The sequence below is a fragment of the Vipera ursinii genome (assembly GCF_947247035.1).
Source record: "Vipera ursinii genome assembly, chromosome: 4".
Classification (NCBI taxonomy): domain Eukaryota; kingdom Metazoa; phylum Chordata; class Lepidosauria; order Squamata; family Viperidae; genus Vipera; species Vipera ursinii.
Window position 1 is genome coordinate 4,250,573 of NC_139514.1, and position 27,851 is coordinate 4,278,423.

The following is a 27,851-nucleotide window of genomic DNA, read 5'->3' on the forward strand; positions in this document are numbered from 1 at the left end:
CCTCCTTGACTTTGCTTGTCGGAAGGTCACAAAAGGGGATCACGTGACCCTGGGACACGGCAGCCGTCATAAATACGAGCCAGTTGCCCAGCGTCCGAATTTTGAGCAAGTGTTCACGGGGGTGATGCAACGGTCGTTAAGTGTGAAAAACGGTCACTTTCTTTCAGCGCTGTTGTAACTTTGAACAGTCCCTAGATGAACTGTTGTAAGCCAAGGACTAGCTGTATGTACATATTAATTAAATATTCACATTAGTGTAAGAGAGTTCTGAGATCAGCACCAATTTCACATTTGGCACAGACTTGATTAATTAACACTATTTAAATACCTCATCAGGTCACTCATTGAATAAAATAGCAGCATGCAAAACAGATGATACAGTTACAAGGATATTCAGGGACTGGCTTCACACAGCAAGATTAAATAAAATCAGATAACAGAACTGTTATATATTACCCAGCACACACCAAGAAAAAGTACAGCGGTCCTTGACTTACCACAGTTCATTTAGTGACTGTTCAAAGTTACAACGGCACTGGGGAAAAAATGACTTAGGGCCGTTTTTGCACTTACGACCGTTGCAGCATCCCCATGGTCACATGATCAAAATTTAGATGCTTGGTAAATGGTTTACGACGGCTGCAGTGTCCCGGGGGTCACGTGATCCCCTTTTGCGACCGTCAACAGAGAAGGCAGATTTACTTAACAACCATGTTCCTAGCTTATCAGCTGCAGCGATTCACCTACGAAGCGTGGCGAGAAGAGTCATGAAATTGGGAAGACTCAACGGATAAATGTCTCACTTAGCAACCTAAATTTTGGATTCGATTGTGGTCGTTAAGTCGAGGACTGCTGTAATCTGCATCAGACTTCACCCTGTAAGACTCAATCTTAAACATTAGCTCTGGCAAAAGGTTAGTGAGGATCAAACCCGGATCTGTAAACTGAGATGCACGTGTGCGTGTGTGTGTGTGTGTGTGTATGTGCCATGCATTGTTTCCTGCTACGATTTTCTTGCGCCGTTTTTCCACCGGTGAGAGATCCTTCACAACACAACTACCTTAAGAGGGTTGGATTGCTAGAGCAGCAAAGGCAAAGTGGCGTCTGCCCACACCTTGTTAGAAGCCTGTCACCGTGTCTTCCCACTTAAATCTTTTAAATAAGAAGTTAAAGGAGAAATTGGCCTGCTGCAAAACAGGCTGCCGGGCCTCTTGACATCAACTCCGCTTCCGGGCAAGTCCCACAAGCCTTCTTAAAAAAATAAACATGCTAAGTGCCTGCGGAGTAGCAGCGCGCTGTAGTCTGCAATTCTGCTCATCTACCCAGGAAAGAGAAAGGAAAGGAAACTGCTGTGGAGCAGGCCCAAAGCTGCTTTTTCAGGAGGCAACTGGACTTCCTTGTTTTTCTTGGGGGGGGGGAACAAAAAAGAAAGGAATTCCAGTTGCCTGCTGAAAAAGCAGCTTTGGGACCACCCTGACCTGGAGGGATGGAGAATCTCCAGAGACATTTAGCGATGTACTTTGGGATGAAAGGGCTCGTTGCCTTGGAAGAGTGAGGAAAATTCTCAGGGACGACTCACACCCTGGTCTGTACCTCTTTACTCTCCTACCGTCGGGTAGGAGACACAGGAGTACAGCCAGCCGCACCAACAGGCTGAAAAACAGCTTTTATCCATGGGCTGTCAGGCTCCTGAACGGGAAATAACTCTGTGTATGATTGACTTGCGAGGCCGGTGTGTTGTGCAATTAGCTCACATGGTGTAAAAAGATGGTGGGTTTGTTGTCACTGTGAGTTGTGGTGGGGGGGCACGTAGGGAAGCTCAACCAATCTCGACGTATACAGGGCTGTACTTTGACAATAAAGGTTCGTTCATTCATGAACACCCTTCGGATGGTGCGGATGAACCGATTTCCTAGAAAACATTTGCAGACTGCAGGAACCATTTGCGCTTCGGTTTGAGACGCAGACAACACGGACCCCTCCCCAACAGCCTGTGCCTGTCTTCAAGGGACGCAGGGCAAAAAAACATCCTTGCAGCCAAGAAGGCTCCACCCCCATTTGCACCACTCAGGTGACCCTGAGGACACAGATAAAGCTCCAAGTGGCCTCAACGACCCTCTAAAAGGATGCGAATGACCAGCTGCATGCAAGGAGTATAAATCCTTCCCTTCCCCACCATCCAGTCAGAGCTGAAGAAGCTTCTTGGACGAGAAGCGAAATGTCTTGAAAGAAAAGACCAAGGAAGTCCAGTTGCCTCCTGGAAAAAAGGACCTTTGGGACAACCCTGACCTGGAGGACTGAGAATCTCCAGAGACATTTGCAGAGGAGAAAAAACAGCAAGGGCAGAGGAAAAGGGGGGCAGCCCGTTTATGAGAACCCTGGTAACGTCCTGTGAAATTTCCACTTATGCCCAGCAGCCCAAAAGGTTATTTTTTTCCTTGTGCTGCAAATAAAGATGATGCAGAGGAAAAGAAAGTTATTTTTTTTCTTGAGCAGTGAAGTCTTCTTCTTCCCTAGTATCTATAATGTAGGCCAGAGGTAGGCAACCTTGGCCCTTTTATGACTCATGGACTTCAACTCCCAGAATTCCTGAGCCAGCCAAGCTGAGGGGAAAGGGAGAGGTTTCCAAGCTGAGGAATTCCTCATGCTGGCCGAGGAATTCTGGGAGTTGAAGTCCACGAGTCATGAAGGGGCCATAGTTCCCCCATGCTGGCTGAGGAATTCTGGGAGTTGAAGTCCACGAGTCATGAGGGGGCCATAGTTCCCCCATGCTGGCTGAGGAATTCTGGGAGTTGAAGTCCACGAGTCATGAAGGAGCCATAGTTCCTCCTTGCTGGCTGAGGAATTCTGGGAGTTGAAGTCCACAAGTCATGAAGGGGCCAAAGTTTCCCCCATGGTGGCTCAGGAATACTGGGAGTTGAAGTCCACAAGTCATAAAAGAGCCAAGGTTGCCTACCATGATGTAGGCGAATATACATGTCCCAGGATAATGATGCAGGATCCAATCTGGGTCGGTCACTTGGACCAAAGGTTTATCCTTCTGAACTTTCCGACTCATGCTGAAGCTCACCCTCAGGAAACTTCCTTCTAGCCAGAGACAGGTTTTCTGATGATGGGCTCTAGCACGACTCCGAAAGCTGGGAACACAATACCTCTGGTCCCAGTGACCGTCCCAGACTGGATCCTGTATTATGTTTGTACTGGATTTCTATAACCCTCCATCTCAGTATCTAGTCTCAGAATATCTGTCAAGTCACTCAACTATACAAAATAGAATGTGTCATTTGTGAAGGAATATAAAGAGCTCTAAAACAGGGGTCCCCAACCTCCGGTCTATGGACCGGTACCAGGCCGTGGCATGCCAGCAACCGGTCCGCACAAGCAAAGCCCCATCCGCGAGATGCAGGCAGCACACAAAACCACGCGGAAAAACCTCTCTCCATGGAACCAGTGCCTGGTGCCCAAAAGGTTGGGGACCTCTACTCTAAAGAGAGACTCCCAAGACAAAATGAGTTACTGGAAATGGAGATGGAGAAAAGAATTGGTGGCAGCAACAGACATCTCTTTACCTTTACATATATTTATGTTGTCACACAGGTGAAGAGTGAAATAGGTGTCCAGCAGGCGATAACCATTCCTACTGACAATATTCCGGGCTGCGATGTTCCGCAAATGCCGGAGGCGACGCTGGAAAAGAAAAGAAAATGTTATGAATGTTAAGTAATGTTTATATTAAGCTAGTTAACAAATGCTACGCTGTTTAATGTCAAGGTAATGATTTCAAAGCTAACCAGCTGATGTAATGTGAGGTGTATGATGTAACGATGGGAAACGACTCAGCAGGGTCTATGTCCCTTTAAGAGCCTTTGTATAAAAGGGAAGGCTCTGCAGATGTGTGCTCTCTCTTCTGTTTTCCTGCTGTAACTGCTGTGTGTTGGAGACTGCTGTATAAGTACGTGTATGTCTATTGTTCCTGGTGTATGATACTGTAGATCAGAGATGTCAAAGTCGCGATGTCACATGACGTCGCGCAACGTATTGGGACACTTTTGCCATTGCTGGCAATGGGGTGGATGCGGCTTCCGCATGACGCATCCTGCCTGCGGGCTGACAGTTTGACACCCCTGTTGTACATAGTCTAAGATAAACCACCATTTAATATAGACCACTGTTTACTCCTGGGTTATCTCAGCACAATAATACTGTGCATGCTCTGACATTTAACATGTCACATTGGATGTGTTCATCTTTGTTTAGGGCATAGGTCTGCAACCCGCGGCTCTGGAGCCGCATGCGGCTCTTTCAGCCATCTCCTGCGGCTCCCAGTCCTCTGCCATGTGCAGTCCAAAAAAAAAAAGTGGGACTAAAAAAGTTCAACCAATCAATTCAAATATGCAGGGTAGGTGCAAATCTCACCTTGGCTCCACTCTTCAGTCAAACCCTGTTCTGCACATGTGCGCATGTACGCGCATGTGCACACATTTTTTGCGGCTCCCAGTTTTTCCTTTTGTGAGGGAACTGGTTCCGAGTGGCTCTTTCACTGTTTCAGGTTGCTGACCCCTGATTTAGGGTATTTTTATTCTTTATTCTTTATAGCTATGCTATTCTCCCTCTGTCCCAGCCTTTCAATTAAAAAATCCTACGTGTGTTCCTTAAGCACACAAGATGTAGAAAGCAAAGTAATTTCTCCGTTATCTGTAGCTTCGGTTAAAAATGTAGATAGTCCTCGAGTTACGACCACAATTGAGCCCAAAATTCATATTGCTAAGCGAAACATCTGTGAAGTGAGTTTTGCCCCATTTTACGACCTTTCTTGCCACAGCTGTTAAGTGAATCACTGCAGGGGTTAGTCGCACGGCTGTTAAGTGAATCCGGCTTCCCCATTGACGTGGCTTGTCAGAAGGTCGTGAAAGTAGATCACGTGACCCCCGGGACATTGCGACCGTCATAAATATGAACCAGTTGCCAAGCATCTGAATTTTGATCACATGACTGGGGGGATGCTGCAACGGTCGCTAAGTCAATTTTTTCAGGGCTGTAACTTTGAACCGTCACTAACGGAATGGCTGTAAGTTGAGGACTACCTTTATTCGAAAGCCTAAGGTCTGTTGAGAAGACCGGGAAAAGTGGAAAGAAAGAGAAGAACGTGGCGAGTTAATGAAATAGTGGGACCCAGTTAAAGTAGCAACGATGAGACAATTGGGTGACCTGAAGGAAAAAAAAAAACCAGGTGTTCACAGACATGATGGCACATAATCAATCAAACTTCTAGGCTGTTAGAAAATATATTTAATTATCCCCATTCTGCGTGCTAGTCAACAACTCTTGCTATAAAGCTTTGACTGCATCTGCCGTGATAAGCAAATTTCCTCTACAACTCTGAAGTCTCAAAAGCAGCTAGCTTTACTTTTTCTGCCACCAGGTTCCCACGATCCCCCGAGCTTTCTCTTATCCCCAAGTGATAACCTGAATTTATAAATTCTCTGGGCAGGCATGCTCTTTTGCTTAGCGGTTGAACAGATGTATTCTGCAAAGTGTAAAGCACTCTTCTGAGCGTCAAAGGTGATGAAAGAGATCTGTCTAAATACGACACCGACTTTCTCCATTGGAAAAACAGAAATATTTCAGCAGAAAGCAGCACGTAGGGGTATTTCACCGATTCCGGCCACCTCCTACAACTTCCTCTGTTAAACACACTTACAAATCTACACTACCACCCGTGACAATTAAAATTATCTCTTCATATCCAGTTCTGAACAAGAAAATACGCACTGCGATCTCAATGGCTATTAACTACTAACGAGGTTTTAGTCCATTAACAAGAAACACAAAAACACTTTTCCCAGAAGAAAGCAAGAGATAACACCATCTGGAGAAAGGCATTCAGTTTTCCTAAGTTACTCAAAGACTTTTTAAAAAAAAACAACCTAAAAACTACATCTTGTAAACTAGGATGCTTGGCTTCCCACTTCTCACTGAACGGCAGTAACTCTTTCAGCAACTTAGATGAAAAAATATTTCCCCCTGACTACCTCTACATGTTACACACAATTTGTTGTACTCAATTTGCAACACAAGCTGTAAGTAGCACTCTATGCGGAAAGAAGCGTGGAATTCCGCAATAAGTTATATTTTTAAAAAAAAATAATGAGTCACATTTTGTAAAAAAAAAATACGATGGATAGATAAATGTTTAAACCTAAGGGTTTACAACTTTCTATTCGTTCCTTTCTTAAAAGTATTAAATGAGAGTGTACAAAAAGCAGGCCTTTTCCAAATACACATCATTCGCCACTATTGCAAGCACAACATTCTCTACCTGAAAACCTGAACGTGTCACTATCAAACGCTGGCCAGCCAAAAGGAAGCATTAATAGGTAATGACTCTTGTCTTGTTTTAATGAATCTTATTAAATTATGAACCGTAGTGGCGTAGTGGTTAGAATGCAGTACTGCAGGCTAACTCTGCCCACTGCCAGGAGTTCAATCCTGACCAGCTCAGAGTTGATTTCCATCCTTCCAAGGTCGGTAAAATGAAGTCCCAGATTGTTGGGGGCAAATATGCTGACTCTGTAAACTGCTTAGGGAGGGCTGTAAAGCACTGTGAAGAGGCATATAAGTCTAAGTGCTATCGATAGTGCTAATATCCTTTCATTAGAAACTTGAATCCATAATCATATTGTCTTTTTCCTCCAGGGAATTCTTCTGCTCTTAAAAGAGTCTTCTGAAAGGCAAATAACATTACAGATGGACAGAGTAACAGAATAAAAAGAGTTGGGGGGGACCTTGGAGGTCTTCTAGTCCGACCCCTCACTCACTCAAGACAGGAGACCCTGTACCACTTCAGACAAATGGTTGTCCAATCTCTTCTGAAAAACTTCCAGTGATAAGAAGTTGTTAATTTAATTGGGTTTTAGATTTACTTTTGGGGCTTGAATTTAATTGTTTTAATTGATTTTGATTTTAATTTTTTGTATTTCATGGTTCCAACTGCCCTGTAAACCGCCCTGAGTCCTACGAGAATAGGGAGGGATACAAATTCAATAAATAAATAAATAAAAGCACACACAACTTCGGGAGCCAAGTGGTTCCACTGATCAATTGACAGAAAATTCTTCCTTAGGTTTAGGTTTAGGTTTTATTTAATTTATATACCGCCCTTCTCCCTGGGGACTCAGGGCGGTTCACAGGGCATATATAATTACGATACAAAAGTTAAAATAAGATTAAACCAATGCCCAAATAAAAACAATAATACAATAATAAAAACAACTATTTTAAAAACCCATATTCCCCCATCAGGCCAGACCAGCTAATTCGAATAAATGGGTCTTCAGGCCGCGACGGAAGGTTCGGAGGTCTGATGTCATCCGGAGCTCCACCGGCAGTTGATTCCAAAGTGCTGGAGCGCCCACAGAGAAGTTCTAGGTTGCTCCTCTCCTTGATCAGTTTCCAATCCATTGCTTCTTGTTCTACCTTCAGATGCTTTGAAAGATACACTGACACACACACACACACTTTTATTGCGGCCGCTTAGATACTGGAACACTGCTATGTCACCCCTAGTCCTTCTTTTCACTTAACTAGACATACCCAATTGTGTATACTGTGCTATTTTAACAGTAACAAGAACAGTATACAGCCACCAGAAGGCTGTACACTCTTGGAGTAGTACAGTACTTTACATTTAAGTGTCCAAATAGAGCCCCTGTCTGCAAGACTTATTAAAAAAAAACGATCTTCAGATATGGCTGCTTTAAAAAGCTAGAGGCAGGCTCTGAAATATTTCTCAATCCTAACGTGCATATTCGTTTAGAGGGGTTGAGTTTTAAATAATCCAAAATGTAATTCCACAGAAGCTTGGATCTTAAATGTCATGGCTGTGTGGAAAAAAAAAATACTCAGCCCACAACTGAACAAATGCAAGAAAATAAAGAGGCTATTATGAAACTCTTCCCTTACCATTTCCTATTATTGTTGTGTGTGTTTTTTTGCACACGAAACCTCTTCTTTTCTTGTACCAGTGTACTGGGCCAGAGCAGGGCACCAACAGGCTCACGTAAGAGTGTCAGTCAACAATTGCAGCAAGCCACGTTGTGACACATCTTCCCGAACGTTTACAAAAAACCAACTGGACTACTGCGGCAAGATCTACCTGGGGCCGTCCTTGAAGAGCATTTTTCAGAGGCTACAGCTGCTCCAGGAGCTCCGGTAGATAACGGGCCATCCACAATGCGCAGAATTAACACCGTGCTTTGAGAACTGCACTAGCTACCTGTTGGGTGCGATTCAAAGTTCTGGTTCTCCAGTTGACAGCTCTTCATGGATCAGGGCCCGGAGATCTGCAGGACTGACTTTTTGCAGTAACATCTGCCTGCTTGATAGCCTCAAATAAGGTGGGTTCCATCGGTGTCCCCGTATTCAGGGACTATATCTTCAAGGGGCCAAAGACAGATGCCTTTTCAATCGCTGCTTCCTTCTTGGGCGCAATCTGGAAGTTGAGTCACGGCAACTGGACTTTGCATTTTTGGGCTTCAAATGCTTCGCTGCTTATCCAAGTACCTTCTCCAGCCCTTTCGGAGTAGTGGTTTCCTGAACACCTTTCTCCTCTCTCTTAGAAAGGCAAGAGTTGGTTGTTCCAAAAGATCCTAGGTCCATGGTGGCGAACCTATGGCATGCGTGCCACAGGTGGCACGCGCACCGTCACCCCAGTCCTAGGCCTTCAGCTGGGTTTTATAAAAACCTTTTCGCTTTAGGCCTCCGCCGCCGTGTGCAAAAAGCAAAAAAAAAAAGGTTCAATCAATTTCATCTTCCCGTGGGGAAAAAAAAGATCTCGCAAAGTTGGAATTGATTGAACTTTTTAGTCCCACCCAGTCTGCTACCACCGCAGCCATGACCACCCAATGGGCCACGCTCACCCAATGGGCCATGCCCACCCGGCACCCGACGATACATAAGTGCGTTTTGGGTTTCAGTTTGGGCTCTTGGTCTCTAAAAGGCTCGCCATCACTGTCCTAGGTGCTGGAATAGATGGCTGTGTGTTCCTAGTCCTATACATGCGATTTTATAAAGTGTACGAATTGTTACTTTTGAGCAGGGGTCTTCAAACCCGGCCCTTTTGTGACTCATGCACTTCAACTCCCAGAATTCCTCGGCAAGTGTGCCTGGCTGAGGAATTCTGGGAGCTGAAGCCCGTGGGTCATAAAAGGGCCGAGTTTGAAGACTCCTGCTTTTGAGGTTACAGAAGTGGAGAATATATGACAGTCAGAGCCTATTCTGATTTGAGTGGTTTATAAGCCCTGTAAACGCTTGAATAAGTACATTTATATTCTGGATCTTAAACAGGACACCTCCAAATGCCCAAAGCACCTGAAAACCCTTCCCTAGGCTTCATACATCACTAGATTTGGTTAAGGTTCTTTTAATTTTTATATATATACGGTTTTATATACTTTTAAAGTACATTTTAATATTTTTGTATTTCTCTTCACTGTTGTAAGCCATCCAGAGTCATGCGCACATATGTCTCAAATGCACGAATCTGGGTAGTTATATAAATCAAAACGAGTATTTTTTTAAAAAAAAATAAAAAATTAAATTGTAAGATAACGTATTATAAAGTTATATTATCACCCTCAAATATAGGATTTAGTTTCAAGAGTGTTTTCAGGCCCCTACAGGAATCTCTGGAGCGCTGTAAGAATGTAGCCTCCAGCTTTTGGGGAAATCTTTTATTTGTTCAAAACATAAGGCTGCAGTTATAGAAAATTTCTGAGAGGCTCTGGCAGTCGCAGATAATTATGTGAATCAAATCTAGCGAAATCTCTATACTGTACCTAAAACACAGGATGGCAGTTGAATTGAAATAACATCCCCGTGGAAAAAGTGTTCTTTTATTTCTAAATAGCAATGCATCGGCTGAAAGAATACCAACCATTTGCCAAGGAACTTCAATCAGATCAACTGATGGCAGTGTGACTATTCTCAATGTTAAGCTTATAATATTATTGCTCAAATGCTACTGGCTGGAATGTACTAACTAAGAATATCGGCTGGCTTTGTTCTACTAAATAGCCTATTCACCGCCAAACAGGGAAATAAGTTCCACTGAGTATTAAGCTCAATAAGAACCTTATGAGTTTAAAAAGTTGCTACGTGTAAATGTTGAGAGGGAAGACTTGCACAGAACCGAGGTGTGAGATAAACGTTCGTTCTCAACACTTCACTGCTTTCAAACATTTTAACAGTTTGTACAATTGTTCTGGAGGGACGCGGTGGCTCAGTGGCTCAGGACGCTGAGCTTGTCGATCAGAAGGTCGGCAGTTTGGTGGGTCGAATCCCGAGTGCCGCGTAGCAGAGTGAGCGCCTGTTACTCGTCCCAGCTTCTGCCAACCTAGCAGTTCGAAAGCACGTAAAAATGCAAGAAGAAAAATAGGGACCGCTCCGGTGGGAAGGTAACAGTGTTCTGTGTGCCTTTGGCGTCTAGTCATGCCGGCCACATGACCACGGAGACGTCCTCGGACAAGCGCTGGCTCTTTGGCTTTGAAACGGAGATGAGCACCGGCCCCTAGAGTTGGAAACGACTAGCACGCATGTGCGGGGGAACCTTTGTTCTACAGGGAAGGGGGGTGGAAAAGAAAACCGGAAATATAGCACGAGACAGCAAGGCTTGAGCCACAAGAAAAAGCCTTCTTCTAGCTTGCAAATTAAATTCCTCCTGTTTATAGAGACATCTTCTGAAACAATGCCGCAATTTAGGAGAGTTCAATCACCCACGTGCCAAACAAGTTTGTGTAAAGTTTCAGGCCAGGGTTGGTGGGAATGTATTCTCCTTGGTAGTTCCTTGTGTGGGAAGTCAGCCCCCCAGAGAAGGAAATGTTAAAAGGGCAGAAAAATATATTTCCTCAAAGGATCTTAAAGAGGCAGAAAAGCATCCCCAGTTTTCTTAATAGCCCCAAGTCTCCCTCCCCCGAAGCAGAAACCAGCTCTGTAGAAATGCAAATGTGATCATCCATTCAGGAAGGTTGGAGGCCTCCAGCTAGAAGCTTAGGAAGACAAAGACACCTAAAATCTACATAGCCCACCCAAACTCTAAGACAGGACATAATAGGATTAACACAAGATGCCAAACGGACACAGGAAATACAAAGCCTCAAACAGGAACAGGAAACAACCTCAAGAGCCCCAGAGGGTATAAAAACCCATTCCCTACATGTGCTCACTCTCTTTTCTTCCAAAGCCATCTTTCTGTCTGGCTCTCCTCTTCAATAAACTGCAGCCTTCTTTCTAAAGCAATCGCCATGTTGTTTATTCCCGGCTCGGACTGAACCCTGACGAAGACTTTTCCTTCAACACTTGTTTATTAAAACCATACCCACCACCAACCCTGGCAAGGCAAGCTACCGTATATGAACAGGGACTCACCAACCGTGATGATGTTACCTAATCGGGTGATAAAATGCTTGCAGGCACGCACCCAAGCTCAGAGTCTACGGCTGCCACAGTTCAACCGTGAGCTACAGAGATTCCCTTCTATTGCTACCAGTACAAATCAGTGGGTAATTACCCAGCTAGGTTATGTGAGGCTTGTCTCCACTTCACTAAACCTTACCCAGAAAAGATCATTTAGGCCTCCTCCACCGTGGAGCTGCAGCAGCTACACCTGAAGTATCTCACCTCTGCAAGCCTAATGCCAAATTAATAACTTATGGGCCAAAGCAGAAGCCCACCTAGGCAAACTTTACACTTTCCTGTCCTCTTGCTTATGCAGCTGTATCTGGTCATCTCGATTTCGGGGCCAGAGCAAATTTATTCAGCTATTTCAACCAGTATTATCTGCCCTGGGATTAGGTAAGAAAATAAAATTTAAAAACAAGTTTACCCTTCGCGGCCCTGATTTGATTCAGAGTGCCAAGAGGTTAGGAAAGAATTGTCTGGGCACTTCAAATGTTAATGAAGAATCAGCTTCGTGTTCCATCCAAGAACTTTTATTCGGAAAAAACCCTTGCTAGAAATTAAGAAACTTAACGACTTTTCCAGGACTTCTTGAAACAGAAGACCGAGTATCATCACAAGCTGTTTGGGCGCTTGATAGCCTCTTATCCAATCACTCAGTCCTTTTCACTCATTTATCTTCTACTAGAAAAAGTGTAAAGAGAATCACTTTAGAGCAGGGGCTCTTCAAACTTGGCCCTTTTATGACTGGTGGACTTCAACTCCCAGAATTCCTCAGCCAGGCACGCTGGCTGAGGAATTCTGGGAGTTGAAGTCCACCAGTCATAAAAGGGCTAAGCTGGAAGACCCCTGGGTATTACAAGCACAAGAGGAACTACCTTAATTGGATCTAGAGCTCAAAACAAATTGCTCCCAATTCAGGCCCCCCCATTCCAAGCTGTGAGAACAGGCCTTGTCAAACAACTTAAGACCGGTAAAGCCCAACTTCTTTTATAAACCCCATTCTGTCTTAATTCTTCCTTTCTCTGGAACTTCTTCTACGTTTTACTTCTCTGCTAACGGCCAGCGTGTAAAATAACTGCTTCTTCCCACTTGGGCCTCTACTCCAGGGGTCTTCAAACTAGGCCCTTTTATTACTCTGGGACTTCAACTCCCAGAATTCCTCAGCCAGGCACACCGGATGAGGAATTCTGGGAGTTGAAGTCCACGAGTCATAAAAGGGCCGAGTTTGAAGACCCCTGATCTACTCCCTTTGAAGGAAGAAACACCTTTTTCATTTGGCTGCTTTATTTTTCTGGTGGCTGCCCAGCTCCCAAAAAAACACCCGTGTCTCCTTCCCTTTTCCACACCTGTTTCAAGAATGCAGCTTTATTAGCAACTCTGCCATGCTGATGTCGGGGAGAAGAAGGCTCAAAGGGAGGAGAGGAAGACAGCAAGCTAAGCAGCCTGCTCTTCCGTGCTTTTATACTGCCCGTCTAGAAAATGCCCAATCTAGATTTTTCTGTTAACAGACAAATCGTCCACTTCAGTATAAACTGGACAACTCTGTGACCCGGTTGGCTCATCCTTTGGAAGAAAGGGGGTGCAGTCTGATGTTGCCAGAATGGACATTAAATATTAGGCTGACCAATATTTAAACATTAAAAAAACATTAAATATTTTTACACAAATGCTGGGTGGTCATGTGATGGTCTAAAATGAGTGTGTGTGTGTGTGTATCACAAATAGAAAAAAAAATTATGGTGGCAAACGAACCTCAATCAGTTAATGTTTACTTGTGTAAACAGATAAACAGAATGAATAGAATAGAATAGAATAGAGCTGGAAGGGACCTTGGAGGTCTTCTAGTCCAGCCCCTTGCTCAAGCAGGAGAACCTACACCGTCTCAAAAAAGCAGTGAGAGTGGGAGCAATTTCCAACTTCCCGCTGGCTTTCCCAGTGACTCTGTTTGTGGGAAGCTGGCAGAATATTGGAAATCACAACCATGTGACTGCAGGGACACAGTAATTGGCCACTATTTCCAGTTTCAATTCCATAGGAGTAAAGGATCCCGGATATTTTAGTTTTAGTTTTATTAAATTTTTATACCGCCCTTCTCCCGAGGGACTCAGGGCGGTGAACAGGGCATATGATAAAAATACAAAACTACAAAAGTTAAAATAGAATTAAATTAATGCCCAAGATAAAACAATAAAATATACAAATATTTAAAACCCAAATTAACTCCCCATCAGGCCAGGCCAGCTTGTTCAAACAGGTGGGTCTTTAACCCGCGCCAGAAGGAGCGGAGATCCGGTGCCATCCGGAGCTCCACCGGCAGTTGATTCCACAAAGCCGGGGCGCCCACAGAGAAGGCCCTCCCCCTGGGGGCCACCAGCCGGCATTCTCTGACCGGAGGCACCCTGAGGAGGCCCTCTCTGTGGGAACGCACAGGGCGGAGGGGAGTTGACGCCAGCAGCAGGTGGTCCCCGAGGTATTCCGGACCCATGCCATGTAGGGACTTAAAAACCATCACTAAGACCTTGAACCTCACCCGGAAGACAACTGGTAACCAATGCAGCTCGCGGAGCAAAGGTGTAACATGGGAGTACCGGGAAACTCCCAAGACAACTCTCGCGGCCGCATTCTGTACCAGTTGGAGCCTCCGAGTGGTCTTCAAGGGAAGACCACGTTCTTTACGCTAGCAAATTTAGGTATCTTGATTCAAAAACTGTTATGGTATAAATGCACTGTATGGGTTAACTTGAGAGTACAAGCAGACAAACACAATGAGTGTTTTAGTAGCGACAGATAAGCAAGCATTGTACTGGTAGGTGAACAGACAGGTTTCTGAACTGGACACTCTGTTTTTCTGACCATACTCTTATATTGCAACTTCTGACAGAACGCATTTTTTCAAGCCAAGTCTGGCATTCTAAAGTGCATTTACCGATTTCAGATCTGCATTCAAGCTCCTCGCCAGAACAAAGCTGTAATGTAACAGACGTAAGGCAAATACCAGCCAGATTAAAATGAGCTCTCTAAGCCTCTTGTTCTGAAGGAAACCCTTGAAACTATAATTATGCTAAAAGCAAGATCCTAATTTTTACTTACCTCAGCTTAATAAAATGTCTGGTGATTAAATGGTCAGACCCTGGGCAAGTTAAAATCTTTAAATACTTGGAATAGTTTTTCATAGCTCTGCCAAATGATGAAAATTATATAGATTACATGCACAAAGTTAGCAGCAGGAATGTAATCCCTCCCACTTGACACAAAGGCATACAGCATACAACAGCAATGAAGTTATAGCTGGCCAACATGGGTATTGAAAAACAGTGATATTCCAGAATGTCAAAAGATGTGTAGTACAAATACCAACAGCAGACAAAGCTTCAGTGTAGCTCATCTCATTATTTTGAACTTTCGTTATCTGACAAAACAAGTAGCGGGGTGGCGGAAGCAGCATATATTTCAAAGGGGTCTGTAAACTTTTCTCTGGGGCTCAGCTAAGACCATGTCAGTCCTTGCTCTTTTGCAAAGAGTTCAGTTCTTAAGGACTATATCCGAAAAGACTCCTCATGTACTTAAAATGGTACTTAGGAGGCATAAAGTGTAAACTGATTCTTACTGTTCTCGGTGCTTGGATATTTTCCTGTAAATTTTGTTACCAGGCTAGGGAACATCATCCGTTCACGAGTGGATAATGCAACTTCTGTAGGAAAACAACCAAGCTCAGAGAACACGAAGAATCCAAAAGTGTAGGTAAGCACATTAAGTTATATTCCCCACTGGCTAAAATTACTGTTGTTGTTTTACCAATGAGCTAGGTTCTTTGTGTCAGGTAATTACAAATCAACACGGAAAAGATCGTCCTTACAAAAACTGCAACACCCTGTTTCTTCAAAGAGATAATTTTGATGATGGGTTATGTGATTATTGTGCTCAAACAATGCACTAGATCAGGGTTCGGCAACCTTGGCTCTTTTATGACTCGCGGACTTCAACTCCCAGAATTCCTGAGCCAGCTATGCTGGCTCAGGAATTCTGGGAGTTGAAGTCCGCGACTCATAAAAGAGCCAGGGTTGCCTACCCCTGCACTAGATTGAAGCCTGGAAAGCCATTTGAACCAATCTGGCCTACCTAGGATCCTTCTGAGTTCTCAAGCTCCTTTGTCACATATAGATCAAGTAATCAGCAAGTTTTAATCCCCTCCCAATAGTCATCCTTGAGGGGAAATATAAAAAAGATTTCATCTAAAATAAGACTGTGCACTTTAAGAGAAAGCCGACTGAATCAATCGCATTTTATAAGAATGGGCTCATTCATTTCATAAAGACAGAATTGGGGGAATTCCACTGGTTCACAGGCGTTATACAGTGGCAAAATGTCCCAAAAATAACAACAGTGCCACTTTGATATACAACAGTAGTTAAGGTGCTGGCCTAAGGAACCTGAAGATTGTGAGTTCTAGTCCCACCTTAGGCATGAAAGCCAACTGGATGTCTTTGGTCCAATAACCAGAAGACGGTGAATTAGCCATGAAAGCCATCTGGCTGACTTTGGGCCAATCACCAGGAGACGGTGAGTTCTAGTTCCGCCTTAGCCATGAAAGCCAGCTGGCTGACTTTGGGCCAATCACCAGGAGACGGTGAGTTCTAGTTCCGCCTTAGCCATGAAAGCCAGCTGGCTGACTTTGGGCCAATCACCAGGAGACGGTGAGTTCTAGTTCCGCCTTAGGCATGAAAGCCAGCTGGCTGACTTTCGGCCAACCACCAGGAGACGGTGAGTTCTAGTTCCGCCTTAGCCATGAAAGCCAGCTGGCTGACTTTCGGCCAATCACCAGGAGACGGTGAGTTCTAGTTCCGCCTTAGCCATGAAAGCCAGATGGCTGACTTTGGGCCAATCACCAGGAGACGGTGAGTTCTAGTTCCGCCTTAGCCATGAAAGCCAGATGGCTGACTTTGGGCCAGTCACCAGGAGACGGTGAGTTCTAGTTCCTCCTTAGCCATGAAAGCAAGCTGGCTGACTTTGGGCCAATCACCAGGAGACGGTGAGTTCTAGTTCCGCCTTAGGCATGAAAGCCAGCTGGCTGACTTTCGGCCAACCACCAGGAGACGGTGAGTTCTAGTTCCGCCTTAACCATGAAAGCCAGCCGGCTGACTTTGGGCCAATCACCAGGAGACGGTGAGTTCTAGTTCCGCCTTAGCCATGAAAGCCAGACGGCTGACTTTGGGCCAATCACCAGGAGACGGTGAGTTCTAGTTCCGCCTTAGCCATGAAAGCCAGATGGCTGACTTTGGGCCAATCACCAGGAGACGGTGAGTTCTAGTTCCGCCTTAGCCATGAAAGCCAGATGGCTGACTTTGGGCCAGTCACCAGGAGACGGTGAGTTCTAGTTCCTCCTTAGCCATGAAAGCAAGCTGGCTGACTTTGGGCCAATCACCAGGAGACGGTGAGTTCTAGTTCCGCCTTAGCCATGAAAGCCAGACGACTGACTTTGGGCCAATCACCAGGAGACGGTGAGTTCTAGTTCCGCCTTAGCCATGAAAGCCAGACGGCTGACTTTGGGCCAATCACCAGGAGACGGTGAGTTCTAGTTCCGTCTTAGCCATGAAAGCCAGACGACTGACTTTGGGCCAATCACTGGGCCAATCACCAGGAGACGGTGAGTTCTAGTTCCGCCTTAGGCATGAAAACCGGCTGAGTGACTTTGGGTCAGTCTCTCTCTCTCTCAGCCCAACGCACCTCACAGGCTTGTTGTAAGGAAAATAGCAGGAGGGAGTATCGGCTACGTTCGCCGCCATAATAAATTAATAACAGCAATAGTAATAGTAATAATAGTAATAACAATAAGAAGGCGGGACAAAAAGATCTAATAAATGTATAAAAGCTTGAGGGGCGCGCGACCCCCCCCCCGCCCCCGACACCCGGAAGACTCCAAACGGGACGGCCGCTGGAAAAGGAGCGCGCACGCATGCGCGTGAATCCAGCGAGCGAGCCCCCTTCCGCAGGCCCCGCCCCCTCTCACGTGCGCGCTTCCCGCGGCTCGTTAACCCTTTCCTTCCCCGCTGTCTCTTTTCAAGGGCCGCAGCCACAGCAGCAGCAGTAGAACCGACCTGCTGAGACGGCAGCTCCACGTGCAATGAGCGGGAGGTCGGACCCGGCGGGGGCAAGACGGCAGCGGCTTGGCTCATGCTGACAGCGACCCGGCGGCGGCCCGGCGGGCTCGGAAGCAGGAGAGGCCTTGGCGCGTGCGCATTGAGACCCCTGCCGCCGCCGCCGCCGGCGGATTCGGAAAAGTTAAGGGTGACGACGAGGGCCCCGAAGGGTCCCGGCGGCCGCCTCAGGGGCTTCTTTTAAAGTCTCCAGCTCGCTTTTTCCGGGACCTCCGAAACGACTCCAGGCCTCCCGCGCTTCCTCGCCAAGAAGCCCTGTTATTTCCAATACGGCTGAGGCGACCAAAAGACGGAGCGACGGAGATACGCCGCCCGCCGATTGGCCCGACAGGGAGGAAGGCGGGCTGCCCCATTGCGGTCGCGCGGACTCATTGGTCCTTCCGCACGTCGCTCCAACCGAACGTCCCGTCTTCTGAGGTGCTTTCGTACGTGTGCGTGTGTATTTGGAAACACCGCCTCTATGGACAGCAAACTCGTATCTCACCCCTCATTGGTCGGCGTGCTCCTTACAAGGGCGGGCCTAAGATTAGATAAGACGCCCTTCGCGATTGGACAGGACTTTATAGTGATAGACAGGCGGATGAAACTAGGTGAAGGGTGGGAAGCCGAGGACGGGTGTCACGTGGTTGTGTTTTGTCACGTGACGAAAGCAACTCGGAGGGAGGGGGAGCGCATCTCCATAGCAACAGATGAAGGAGGTCGGGCCCAGCCTGACTAGAGGGATGCTATCACCCATCATGCATTTCGTTGCCTATAGGGAATTGAAATGTTTGTGGCTTCCTGCATACACCACAAAGAACTTTTGTTAATGGCATAAATGCACAATGAATAAAGATGGGCTCTGTTGGCTTCTGTTTATTTTTAAAGCGGCTTCATCTCATAACTAACTCTTGGTGGTTTGGTGCAAGAAAAAAATACCCTGAAATTAAAATACAGCTTAAATCAGGGATGATGATATCACAAGAATAAATCTCGGGAAAAGAAATACTGAAGCAATCTCACTCATGAAATCCCTGGCTATTGTAAAAAGCAGAAACATTGGATCAGGCCTGTTGATTCACAAAGAGAGCTCAATGGAGGTAATAGACAGACTAAAGGGGGTAAAATTAATTACATTTGTTAAAATGTAACAAATTAAAACCCGAGGAAGTCAGTATTTCAGCCCCATTGCTAACCTTTGTGAAACAAGCTAAACAAATTTAATAACAAAAGTACACAAAGCAAGCCTCCAATTTACAAAATGCTGTGTTGTTGTTAGTTGCGAAGTCGTGTCCGACCCATCGTGACTCTATGGACAAGGTTCCTCCAGGCCTTCCTGTCCTCTACCATCTTCTGGAGTCCATCTAAGCTCACGCCTACTGCTTCAATGACTCCATCCAGCCACCTCATTCTCTGTCGTCCCCTTCTTCTATTGCCCTCAATCTTTCCCAGCATTAGGCTCTTCTCCAGTGAGTCCTTCCTTCTCATTAGGTGGCCAAAGGATTTGAGTTTTAGCTTCAGGATCTGGCCTTCTAAAGAGCAGTCAGGGTTGATCTCTAGGACTGACCGGTTTGATCGCCTTGCAGTCCAAGGGACTCGCAGGAGTCTTCTCCAGCACCATAGTTCAAAGGCTTCAATTCTTTGGCGCTCAGCCTTTCTTATGGTCCAACTTTCACTGCCATACATTGCAACTGGGAAGACCATAGCCTTGAATATACGCACTTTTGTTGACAGGGTGATGTCTCTGCTTTTTAGTGTGCTGTCTAGATTTGCCATGGCTTTCCTCCCCAGGAGCAAGCGTCTTTTAATTTCTTGGCTACAGTCTCCATCTGCAGTGATCTTGGAGCCCAGGAAAATAAAATCTGTCACTACCTCCATTTCTTCCCCATCTATTTGCCAGGAATTGAGAGGGCCAGATGCCATGATCTTGGTTTTCTTAATGCTTAGTTTCAACCCAAGTTTTGCACTCTCCTGTAAAACTGTATAAAAATCCTTGTACTCATCAAGTCAGGTGGTCAGCTGCTCCAGAGCCACGTGCTGTGGCGAGATAGGTTTTAACGTGAGGCAAAAGTCACTTAACTGTCTTGTTTACAAACAGAAATTTGGGGGTCAATTGTGGTCTTACATCAGGGACTATATGGCCTAATAAATAAAACAAATATTAGATATGGTCTTATTGGGGCATTGGGTTGACCAAACCACCTGAAGGCAGCATCTGCTTATATATTATATTATTAGGGAGATTTTCAATGAGTACTTCTCACAGTTCAATCCTTGCTATTCAGTCTTATGTACGTATACACATTTCTAGCTCCATCTTCTCAATTTTTAAATCACAATTCTTTCTTAAGGTGGCTGGATTAATGACCAATGCAGAAACTTGTGGTTAAAAAAAAAATTAAAAAGGCTGGGCTAGGAGGAAACCAAGGAGGCTGTAGCTGGATAGAACTAATAAAAGCCCCCGTAAAATTGAAATGCTTAAAGAACAATGTTTGAAGTGCTGAAACTGAAAACAGAGATGGATGGAAAACTCTGGTGAGATATAATAAATTCTGTTGGTGTAAACTCAATTTATAGGGACACGGTGGCTCAATGGGTTAGGACGCTGAGCTTGTCGATCAGATGGTCAGCAGTTTGGCGGGTCCAATCCTGAGTGCCACGTAACAGAGTGAGCGCCTGTTACTTGTCCCAGCTTCTGCCAACCTAGCAGTTTGAAAGCACGTAAAAATGCAAGTAGAAAAATAGGGACCACTACGGTGGGAAGGTAACAGCGTTCCGTGCGCCTTTGGCATCTAGTCTTGCCGGCCACATGACCACAGAGACACCCTTGGACAAGCGCTGGCTCTTCGGCTTTGAAACGGAGATAAGCACCGGCCCCTAGTTGGAAACGACTAGCACGCTTGTGCGGGGGAACCTTTACCTTTTTAAACTCAATTTAGGAATCCTCATTTTTCCGTTCCTTTGGTTTATGGTTTCTCACTTTTCTGCACGCTGCAGAATGTCGCTTACAGGCCAAACTTCTCAAGAATAAATCCAGGAAAAGAACAAGCAGTAAACCAGTGTGTTTTTGTTTCATGTTTATTTCTATAAATTTATACAAAATCTTCCTGCCCAACCCCCATGTTCAGTCTACTCCATGAAATGTCTACAGACTGCAGGAGTCTTATTTTTATAAATGAATATATGTATAGCATGATCAGGATCGGAGAACATTAGAAATTAATTAAGCCCCTGGCTTTTTGCATTACACCAATGTCTTTCAAACTTGACTTTTAAGATGACTAGATTTAAACTTTCTGAATTCTCCAGCCACCATGCTGGCTGGTGAATTCTGTGAGTTGAAGTTCAGACACCTTGAAGTGGCCAAATTTGAAAAAAACCTGAATTACACAAAGGCACATCTATAGCTTCAGTCATTATTGGCAATTAAAATACTTGAAGGTTAACCATATAATAGTGCAAAACATTTAAACATATGTTAACATGTCAGCGTGATTGGCTCTGAATATATTCCTCTACAAAGCTTCAGTCAACATGTAAACATTTAGAAATAGGAAATACATTATGCCAGATAACTAGCGTATATACATCTATCATAGAATAGAGAGTAGAGTAGAGTAGAGTAGAGTAGAGTAGAGTAGAGTAGAGTAGAGTAGAATAGAATAGAATAGAATAGAATAGAATAGAATAGAATAGAATAGAATAGAATAGAATAGAATAGAATAGAATAGAATAGAATAGAATAGAATAGGGCTGGAAGGGAACTTGGAGGTCTTCAGGTCCAACCCCTTGCCCAGAGCAGAAAATCTTATATCAGCATTTCTGCATTCTTTTGAAAAATTACCAAAGTTACTGGTAAGCCCCAAGGTTTTCTCCCAAAGCTTCATCTGAGTTGATTGGATTAAAATTCTCTTTCTTAGATGGCCGACAAACATTGCAAGGGACGTTTCTACAATACCTGCTTTTAAATAAAGGGGTGGGCAATATTTTGTAAGGCCCTATGGAACTGTTCAAAGAAAGCAACTTCATTGCCTTATATACCATCCCGGTCAAATGGTTGTCCAGTCTGTTTTGGGAAAGCTCCAGTGATGGAGCACCCACAACTCTCGAAGGGAAGCTGTTCCACCGATGAGATCGTTCTGTCAGGAAATTTCTCCTGTATTTCTAGGTTGCATCCCTGCTTAACAAGCTTCCACCCACTGCTTCTTGTCCTGCCTTCTGGTGCTTTGAAGATCAAGTCCATTGAGGGACTTGCTCTGTAATTTAGGAGAACGTTTAGGGTTTAATAAGTACCCCTCGTCAATAAAGCATGGCTTAAACCATCTACTGTTTTAGCATGCGTTAACCTCATCACATTGGGGCCTGGAGCTCAGAGGTAGAAGGGGATAACCAAACGGAGTAAAATGGGAGAGAGATGCCAAGAAGGAATTGTAGGCACCAGAAGTTTTAAGAGCAAAGGTGCAAAAAGCAGGTAAAAAAAATTTGAGATTTGTAGGATGGGCAAAGCTTTGCAGGAGGTCCAAAAAAAAACACCCAGTAAAAGCAAGGATAAATACAGAGATTTCAGGCAAAAACTCAACCTATCAAAAATCTCCAACATGTCTGTGTATCCAAAACAGAAGCATTTCCCACACACATACAGACAAAACAGGTTTGGCACCCACACCCTTCACCCACCCACCGTCCCCTCTACAAAACTTTTCTCCCGGGCATTTATATACAGTAGAGTTTGCCCAATACTGCAAATCATCAGCGAACTCAACAAGCTGGGTTCGCACAACCCAGAAAACCTCTGTTTGTTTGTTTGTTTTTTAAAAAGCTTAGCATCTTGTGTGAAGGCAACCAAGTGGTCTGGAACCGATTTGATCCAGCAGGTCTAGAACATAGCTGAGATTCAGGCCACCCTCGGAGGGATGAAGCACTGTGGTACCTTAGCTGGGTTGGACCAGCTTCCATCGTACCTATTCTGAACCCTGGAAATTCCAGATTCGCAGAGATCCCTAAGATACAAAGAGTACAGGTAGTCCTCAGCTTAACAACCCTTCGTTTAGTGACGGTTCCAAGTTACAATGGCACTGGAGAAAAAGCGACTTAGGACCGTTTTTCATACTTGACAACCGTTGCAGCCTCCCCAGGGTCACGTGATCAAAATTCAAAAGCTTGGCAACTGGCATGGCCTTAGGACAGTTGCAGTGTCCTTCAGACAAGCAAAGTCAGTGGGGAAGTCAGAGTCACTTTACAACCGTGGCAGGAGAGGCTGTAGTACGGGGCAAAACGCACTTTCCCACTGTCTCGCTTAGCAACAGAAATTTGGGGTTCAATCGCGGTCGTAAGTCGAGGACTCCCTGTATTAGAAAGGTCAACACGAGAGAACGTGCGATTCCAAACTAAATGCAGAAGGACCCGGGCTGTCAGTGACAATCAATGCTTCTCCTTTTCCCCCCATTTCTTATCAATTTCCCTGTTTTTTTCACGCTTAGGAGAAGCTACGGCATGTCACAAGTAAAAGGTGGAGTTCCTGTTTTGTGTAGAGAGGGTCCCCATTCACCACTCTTGCAGAGATAGAATACAGAATAGAATAGAGCTGGAAGGGACCTTGGAGGTCTTCTAGTCCAGCCCCCTGCTCAGGCAGGAAATCTATACCATTTAGAATGGAATGGAATGGAATGGAATGGAATGGAATGGAATGGAATGGAATGGAATGGAATGGAATGGGACGGGACAGGGACAGGGTAGGGTAGAATAGAATAGAATAGAATAGAATAGAATAGAATAGAATAGAATAGAATAGAATAGAATAGAATAGAATAGAATAGAATAGAATAGAATAGAATAGAATAGAATAGAATAGAATAGAATAGAATAGAATAGAATAGAATAAAAATACAGAATAGAATAGAATAGAATAGAATAGAATAGAATAGAATAGAATAGAATAGAATAGAATAGAATAGAATAGAATAAAAATACAGAATAGAATAGATTAGAATAGAATAGAATAGAATAGAATAGAATAGAATAGAATAGAATAGAATAGAATAGAATAGAATAGAATAGAATAAAAATACAGAATAGAATAGAATAGAATAGAATAGAATAGAATAGAATAGAATAGAATAGAATAGAATAGAATAGAATAGAATAGAATAGAAATCTAGAAGGGACCTTGGAAATCTTCTAGTCCAGCCCCCTGCTCAAGCAGGAGAACCTATACCCTCTCAGACAAGTAACTGTCCAGCCTCTTCTTAAAAACCTCCAGTAATGGAGCACCCACCATTTCTGGTGGCAAGCTGTCCCCCTGGTTAATTGTCCTCACTGTACGGAAGTTTCTCCTTAATTCCAGGTTGCTTCTCTCTTTGATTAGTTTCCATCCGTTGTTTCTTGTCCTGCCCTCTGGTGCCTTGGAGAATAATCTGACCCCCTCTTCTTTGTGGCAGCCCCTCAAATACTGGAATACCGCTATCGTATCACCCTTATTTCTCTTCTTCTTTAGACTAGCCAAACCCAAATCCTGCAGCCGTTCTTCCTGTGTTTTAGTCTCCAGGCCTTGGATCATCTTAGTTGCTCTTCTCTGAACTTTTTGCAAAGTCCCAACATCTTTTCTCTAGTAGGGTGGCCAAAAGTGGCTGCAGTATTCCAGGTGTGGCCTCACTAGGGTTTTGTAAAGCGGCACTAATACACCGCGTGCTCTTGATTCCTATGCCTCTGTTTATACAACCCAGGATTGTGTTACCTTTTTTTGGTGGCCTTGAACCGGCCTAAAGATGGCTGGCTTTATTCTCACTGCTCTTAACCAGAGAAATCTGGGTATCCCTGAAGAGCAGCAGAGGGAAAAGCAAATGGCGGACCGTAGACACTGAGATGGGGTGAGGGGATTCATTTACCTCTTTTTTTACTGGGGCAACACAGCTCTGGCACCAGCCGACCCATACACTGGCTCTAGAGAGATCTAATATTTGATTTTTTTAGACAATATTCCTTTATCTTCTCTAAAGATCCATGCTCCTTTCACCCCAATTCCATAGAGCAGAACACAAAACAATAGGACTGGCTGAAAGAGTCTCTTTTGGCACCAGTTTCCAAGCCCACCAGCAAATTAAGACCCATCGCGTGGTGGCTGTTCAGTTGATCTCCAACATCTCCATCTCCGTCAGGCCAAATTTCCCCTTGTACTTGTCAAAGAGTTTAACCAGAGACTGTACGTACAGGTTGTGATAAAAGTCTATTTCTTTCTGGCTCGGATTGTCGGTTTTCGGAACCGTGATGGGCTCACCAACTGGAATACAAAGGAGAGAAAGGGACGTGACAGGTGACGGAAAGATAAGTTAGCCCAGGGGTCTTCAAACTTGGCCCTTTTATGACTGGTGGACCAACTCTCCAGAATTCCTCAGCCTGTATGGGGGAACTATGGCCCCTTCATGACTTGTGGACTTCAACTCCCAGAATTCCAGAGCTAGCATGGGGGAACTATGGCCCCTTCGTGACTTGCAGACTTCAACTCCCAGAATTCCTCAGCCAGCATGGGGGAGCTATGGCCCCTTCATGACTTGTGGACTTCAACTCCCAGAATTCCAGAGCTAGCATGGGGGAACTATGGCCCCTTCGTGACTTGCAGACTTCAACTCCCAGAATTCCTCAGCCAGCATGGGGGAGCTATGGCCCCTTCATGACTTGTGGACTTCAACTCCCAGAATTCCAGAGCTAGCATGGGGGAACTATGGCCCCTTCGTGACTTGCAGACTTCAACTCCCAGAATTCCTCAGCCAGCATGGGGGAGCTATGGGCCCTTCATGACTTGCAGACTTCAACTCCCAGAATTCCTCAGCCAGCGTGCACGTTGGCTGAGGAAATTTGGGAGCTGAAGTCCACAAGTCATAAAAGGGCCAAGTTTGAAGACCCCTGGGTTAGCCCCTAAAGTGGGTTGCTCTCTGTTTATAATCCAGACGCTGCTAGAATTCCACTAGAATATCAGCAAATCCCCATGTCCTACTAGCACTTATGAGGTTCCCTAGTTTGGTAATGAAACATCTGCAAGAAAACAACCAAGCTCAGAGACCACCAAGGACCCCACAGTCCTCCTCCTCCTCCATTCTGCAAACCCCACTTCTTTCTAGCGCTGATGATGTTACCTAGTTTGGTAATGAAACGTCTGCAAGAAAATAGCCAAGCTCAGAGAGCAACAAGAACCCCACAGTCATCATTCTACCTCTTCCTCTTCTTCTTCTCCTCCTCCTCCTCCACAAACCCCCCTCCCTTCTAGCACTGATGATGTTACCTAGTTTGGTAATGAAAGGTCCCCAAGAAAACCCCCAAGCTCAGACAGAGCACCAAGGACCCCACAGTTCAACCCTGAGCTACAAATATTCTCCTCCACCGGCACCAGGAGTGTCCCTTTTCCAACTTACCGACGGTAGTGATGGGCCTGGCGTAAGGCACCAACCCCCAGCTTTTGGAGGAGAAGACCCCTCGTCCGTGGAAGATGCAGGGAGCCACGCCGCTATACTTCTGCAATTTTTTCTGCACCCATCTGCACCAAGATCCCTCTTCCAAAATGATCTGCTTGAAGACTTCGTTCTCCCCAAATGAGTAAATGGGGACCAGATCTGCCCTGAAGGAGAAAATTCAAGCCAACATCAGAATTGAAAAAAAAAAACGGCAGCTGCAACACCACTGAGGTCTTCCGCCACCAGGAAGATTTTTTTTAAAAAAATTGTAGCCCACTGTTCTTATTTTTACAAATTACTCCAGGAAGCGCACATATACGGCAGACTTTCCTCCTCCTGTTTTCCCCACAACAACAACCCTGTGAGGTGGGCTGGCCTGAAAGAGAATGATTGGCCCAAAGTAACACAGCTGGCTTTCATGCCTAAGGCAGAACTAGAACTCACAGTCTCCTGGTAATTGGCCCAAAGTCACCCAGCCGGGCTTTATGCCTAACACAGAACTAGAACTCTGAGTCTCCTGGTAATTGGCCCAGTCACCCAGCCGGCTTTCATGCCTAAGGCAGAACTAGAACTCTCAGTCTCCTGGTAATTGGCCCAAAGTCACCCAGCCGGCTTTCATGCCTAAGGCAGAACTAGAACTCTGAGTCTCCTGGTAATTGGCCCAGTCACCCAGCCGGCTTTCATGCCTAAGGCAGAACTAGAACTCTCAGTCTCCTGGTAATTGGCCCAAAGTCACCCAGCCGGCTTTCATGCCTAAGGCAGAACTAGAACTCTGAGTCTCCTGGTAATTGGTCCAAAGTCACCCAGCCGGCTTTCATGCCTAAGGCGGAACTAGAATTCTGAATCTCCTGGTAATTGGCCTAAAGTCACCTAGCCGGGTTTTATGCCTAACACAGAACTAGAACTCTGAGTCTCCTGGTAATTGGCCCAAAGTCACCCAGCCGGCTTTCATGCCTAAGGCGGAACTAGAACTCTCAGTCTCCTGGTAATTGGTCCAAAGTCACCCAGCCAGCTTTCATGCCTAAGGCAGAACTAGAACTCTCAGTCTCCTGGTAATTGGTCCAAAGTCACCCAGCCGGCTTTGATGCCTAAGGCAGAACTAGAACTCTGAGTCTCCTGTTAATTGGCCCAAAGTCACTCAGCCGGGCTTTATGCCTAACACAGAACTAGAACTCTGAGTCTCCTGGTAATTGGCCCAAAGTCACCCAGCCGGGCTTTATGCCTAACACAGAACTAGAACTCTGAGTCTCCTGGTAATTGGCCCAAAGTCACCAGCCGGGCTTTATGCCTAACACAGAACTAGAACTCTGAGTCTCCTAGTAACTGGCCCAAAGTCACCCAGCTGGCTTTCATGCCTACGAGAACAGCTGAGCCACCATTGCTGGCTAGGGAGGCAAATGAGGGTCCTTCCTCTTCCTTACCCATGTCTTAATGCCAGCTTCACAAACCCCTTGCGGTGCTTCAGAGTCACACAGTTTTTTCCCGGGGCACAGTTCAAGGACTCCGCAGCGCCCCCCACCACAATGACGACCGCGTTGCCGATGCCGTTTTGGGACAGGATGTAGTCTATTGTGTTGCGGTTCACGGGGCAGAGACCTGGACATTGAGAGAGACAAAGAACCTTTAGGGGCAAGAAAACGGAAATAAAGAGAGTCCTCAATTTACAACCGTTCATTTAGTGATCCCCTGTCCCTTTTTCACGCTTACGGCCATTGCAACGTACAAAGGTCACATGATCAAAATTCAGACATTTTGCAATCGGCTCATATTTATGACGGTCGCCGTGTCCCGGGGTCATTCGATCATTTTTTGCAAC

General features: G+C 45.3%; 2 protein-coding genes across 3 annotated transcripts in view; both read right to left on the reverse strand.

Annotated features, from left to right (window-relative positions):
• Nucleotides 1–18,421, reverse strand: part of UVRAG (UV radiation resistance associated) — a 93,994-nt gene extending 75,573 nt beyond the window's left edge. The window contains exons 1-2 of the mRNA XM_083362525.1: nucleotides 17,553–18,421; nucleotides 3,570–3,687 (exon numbers count right to left, since the gene is read on the reverse strand). Of these exons, the coding sequence (XP_083218651.1) occupies nucleotides 3,570–3,687; nucleotides 17,553–17,630 (196 nt within the window). The 5' untranslated portion in view covers nucleotides 17,631–18,421. The remainder of the gene's footprint in view (nucleotides 1–3,569; nucleotides 3,688–17,552) is intronic.
• Nucleotides 18,422–20,673: 2,252 nt separating this feature from the next.
• The window catches only part of DGAT2 (diacylglycerol O-acyltransferase 2), a 43,595-nt gene continuing 36,417 nt past the window's right edge, over nucleotides 20,674–27,851 (reverse strand). Inside the window, exons 6-9 of one of the 2 annotated variants that reach the window (XM_083362161.1) lie at nucleotides 27,457–27,631; nucleotides 25,997–26,199; nucleotides 24,681–24,867; nucleotides 20,674–21,847 (exon numbers count right to left, since the gene is read on the reverse strand). In XM_083362161.1, the coding sequence (XP_083218287.1) occupies nucleotides 24,713–24,867; nucleotides 25,997–26,199; nucleotides 27,457–27,631 (533 nt within the window). In that variant the 3' untranslated portion in view covers nucleotides 20,674–21,847; nucleotides 24,681–24,712. Of the gene's footprint in view, nucleotides 21,848–23,331; nucleotides 24,868–25,996; nucleotides 26,200–27,456; nucleotides 27,632–27,851 lie in introns of those variants that run through there. The other variant, XM_083362160.1, reaches the window with a different exon arrangement.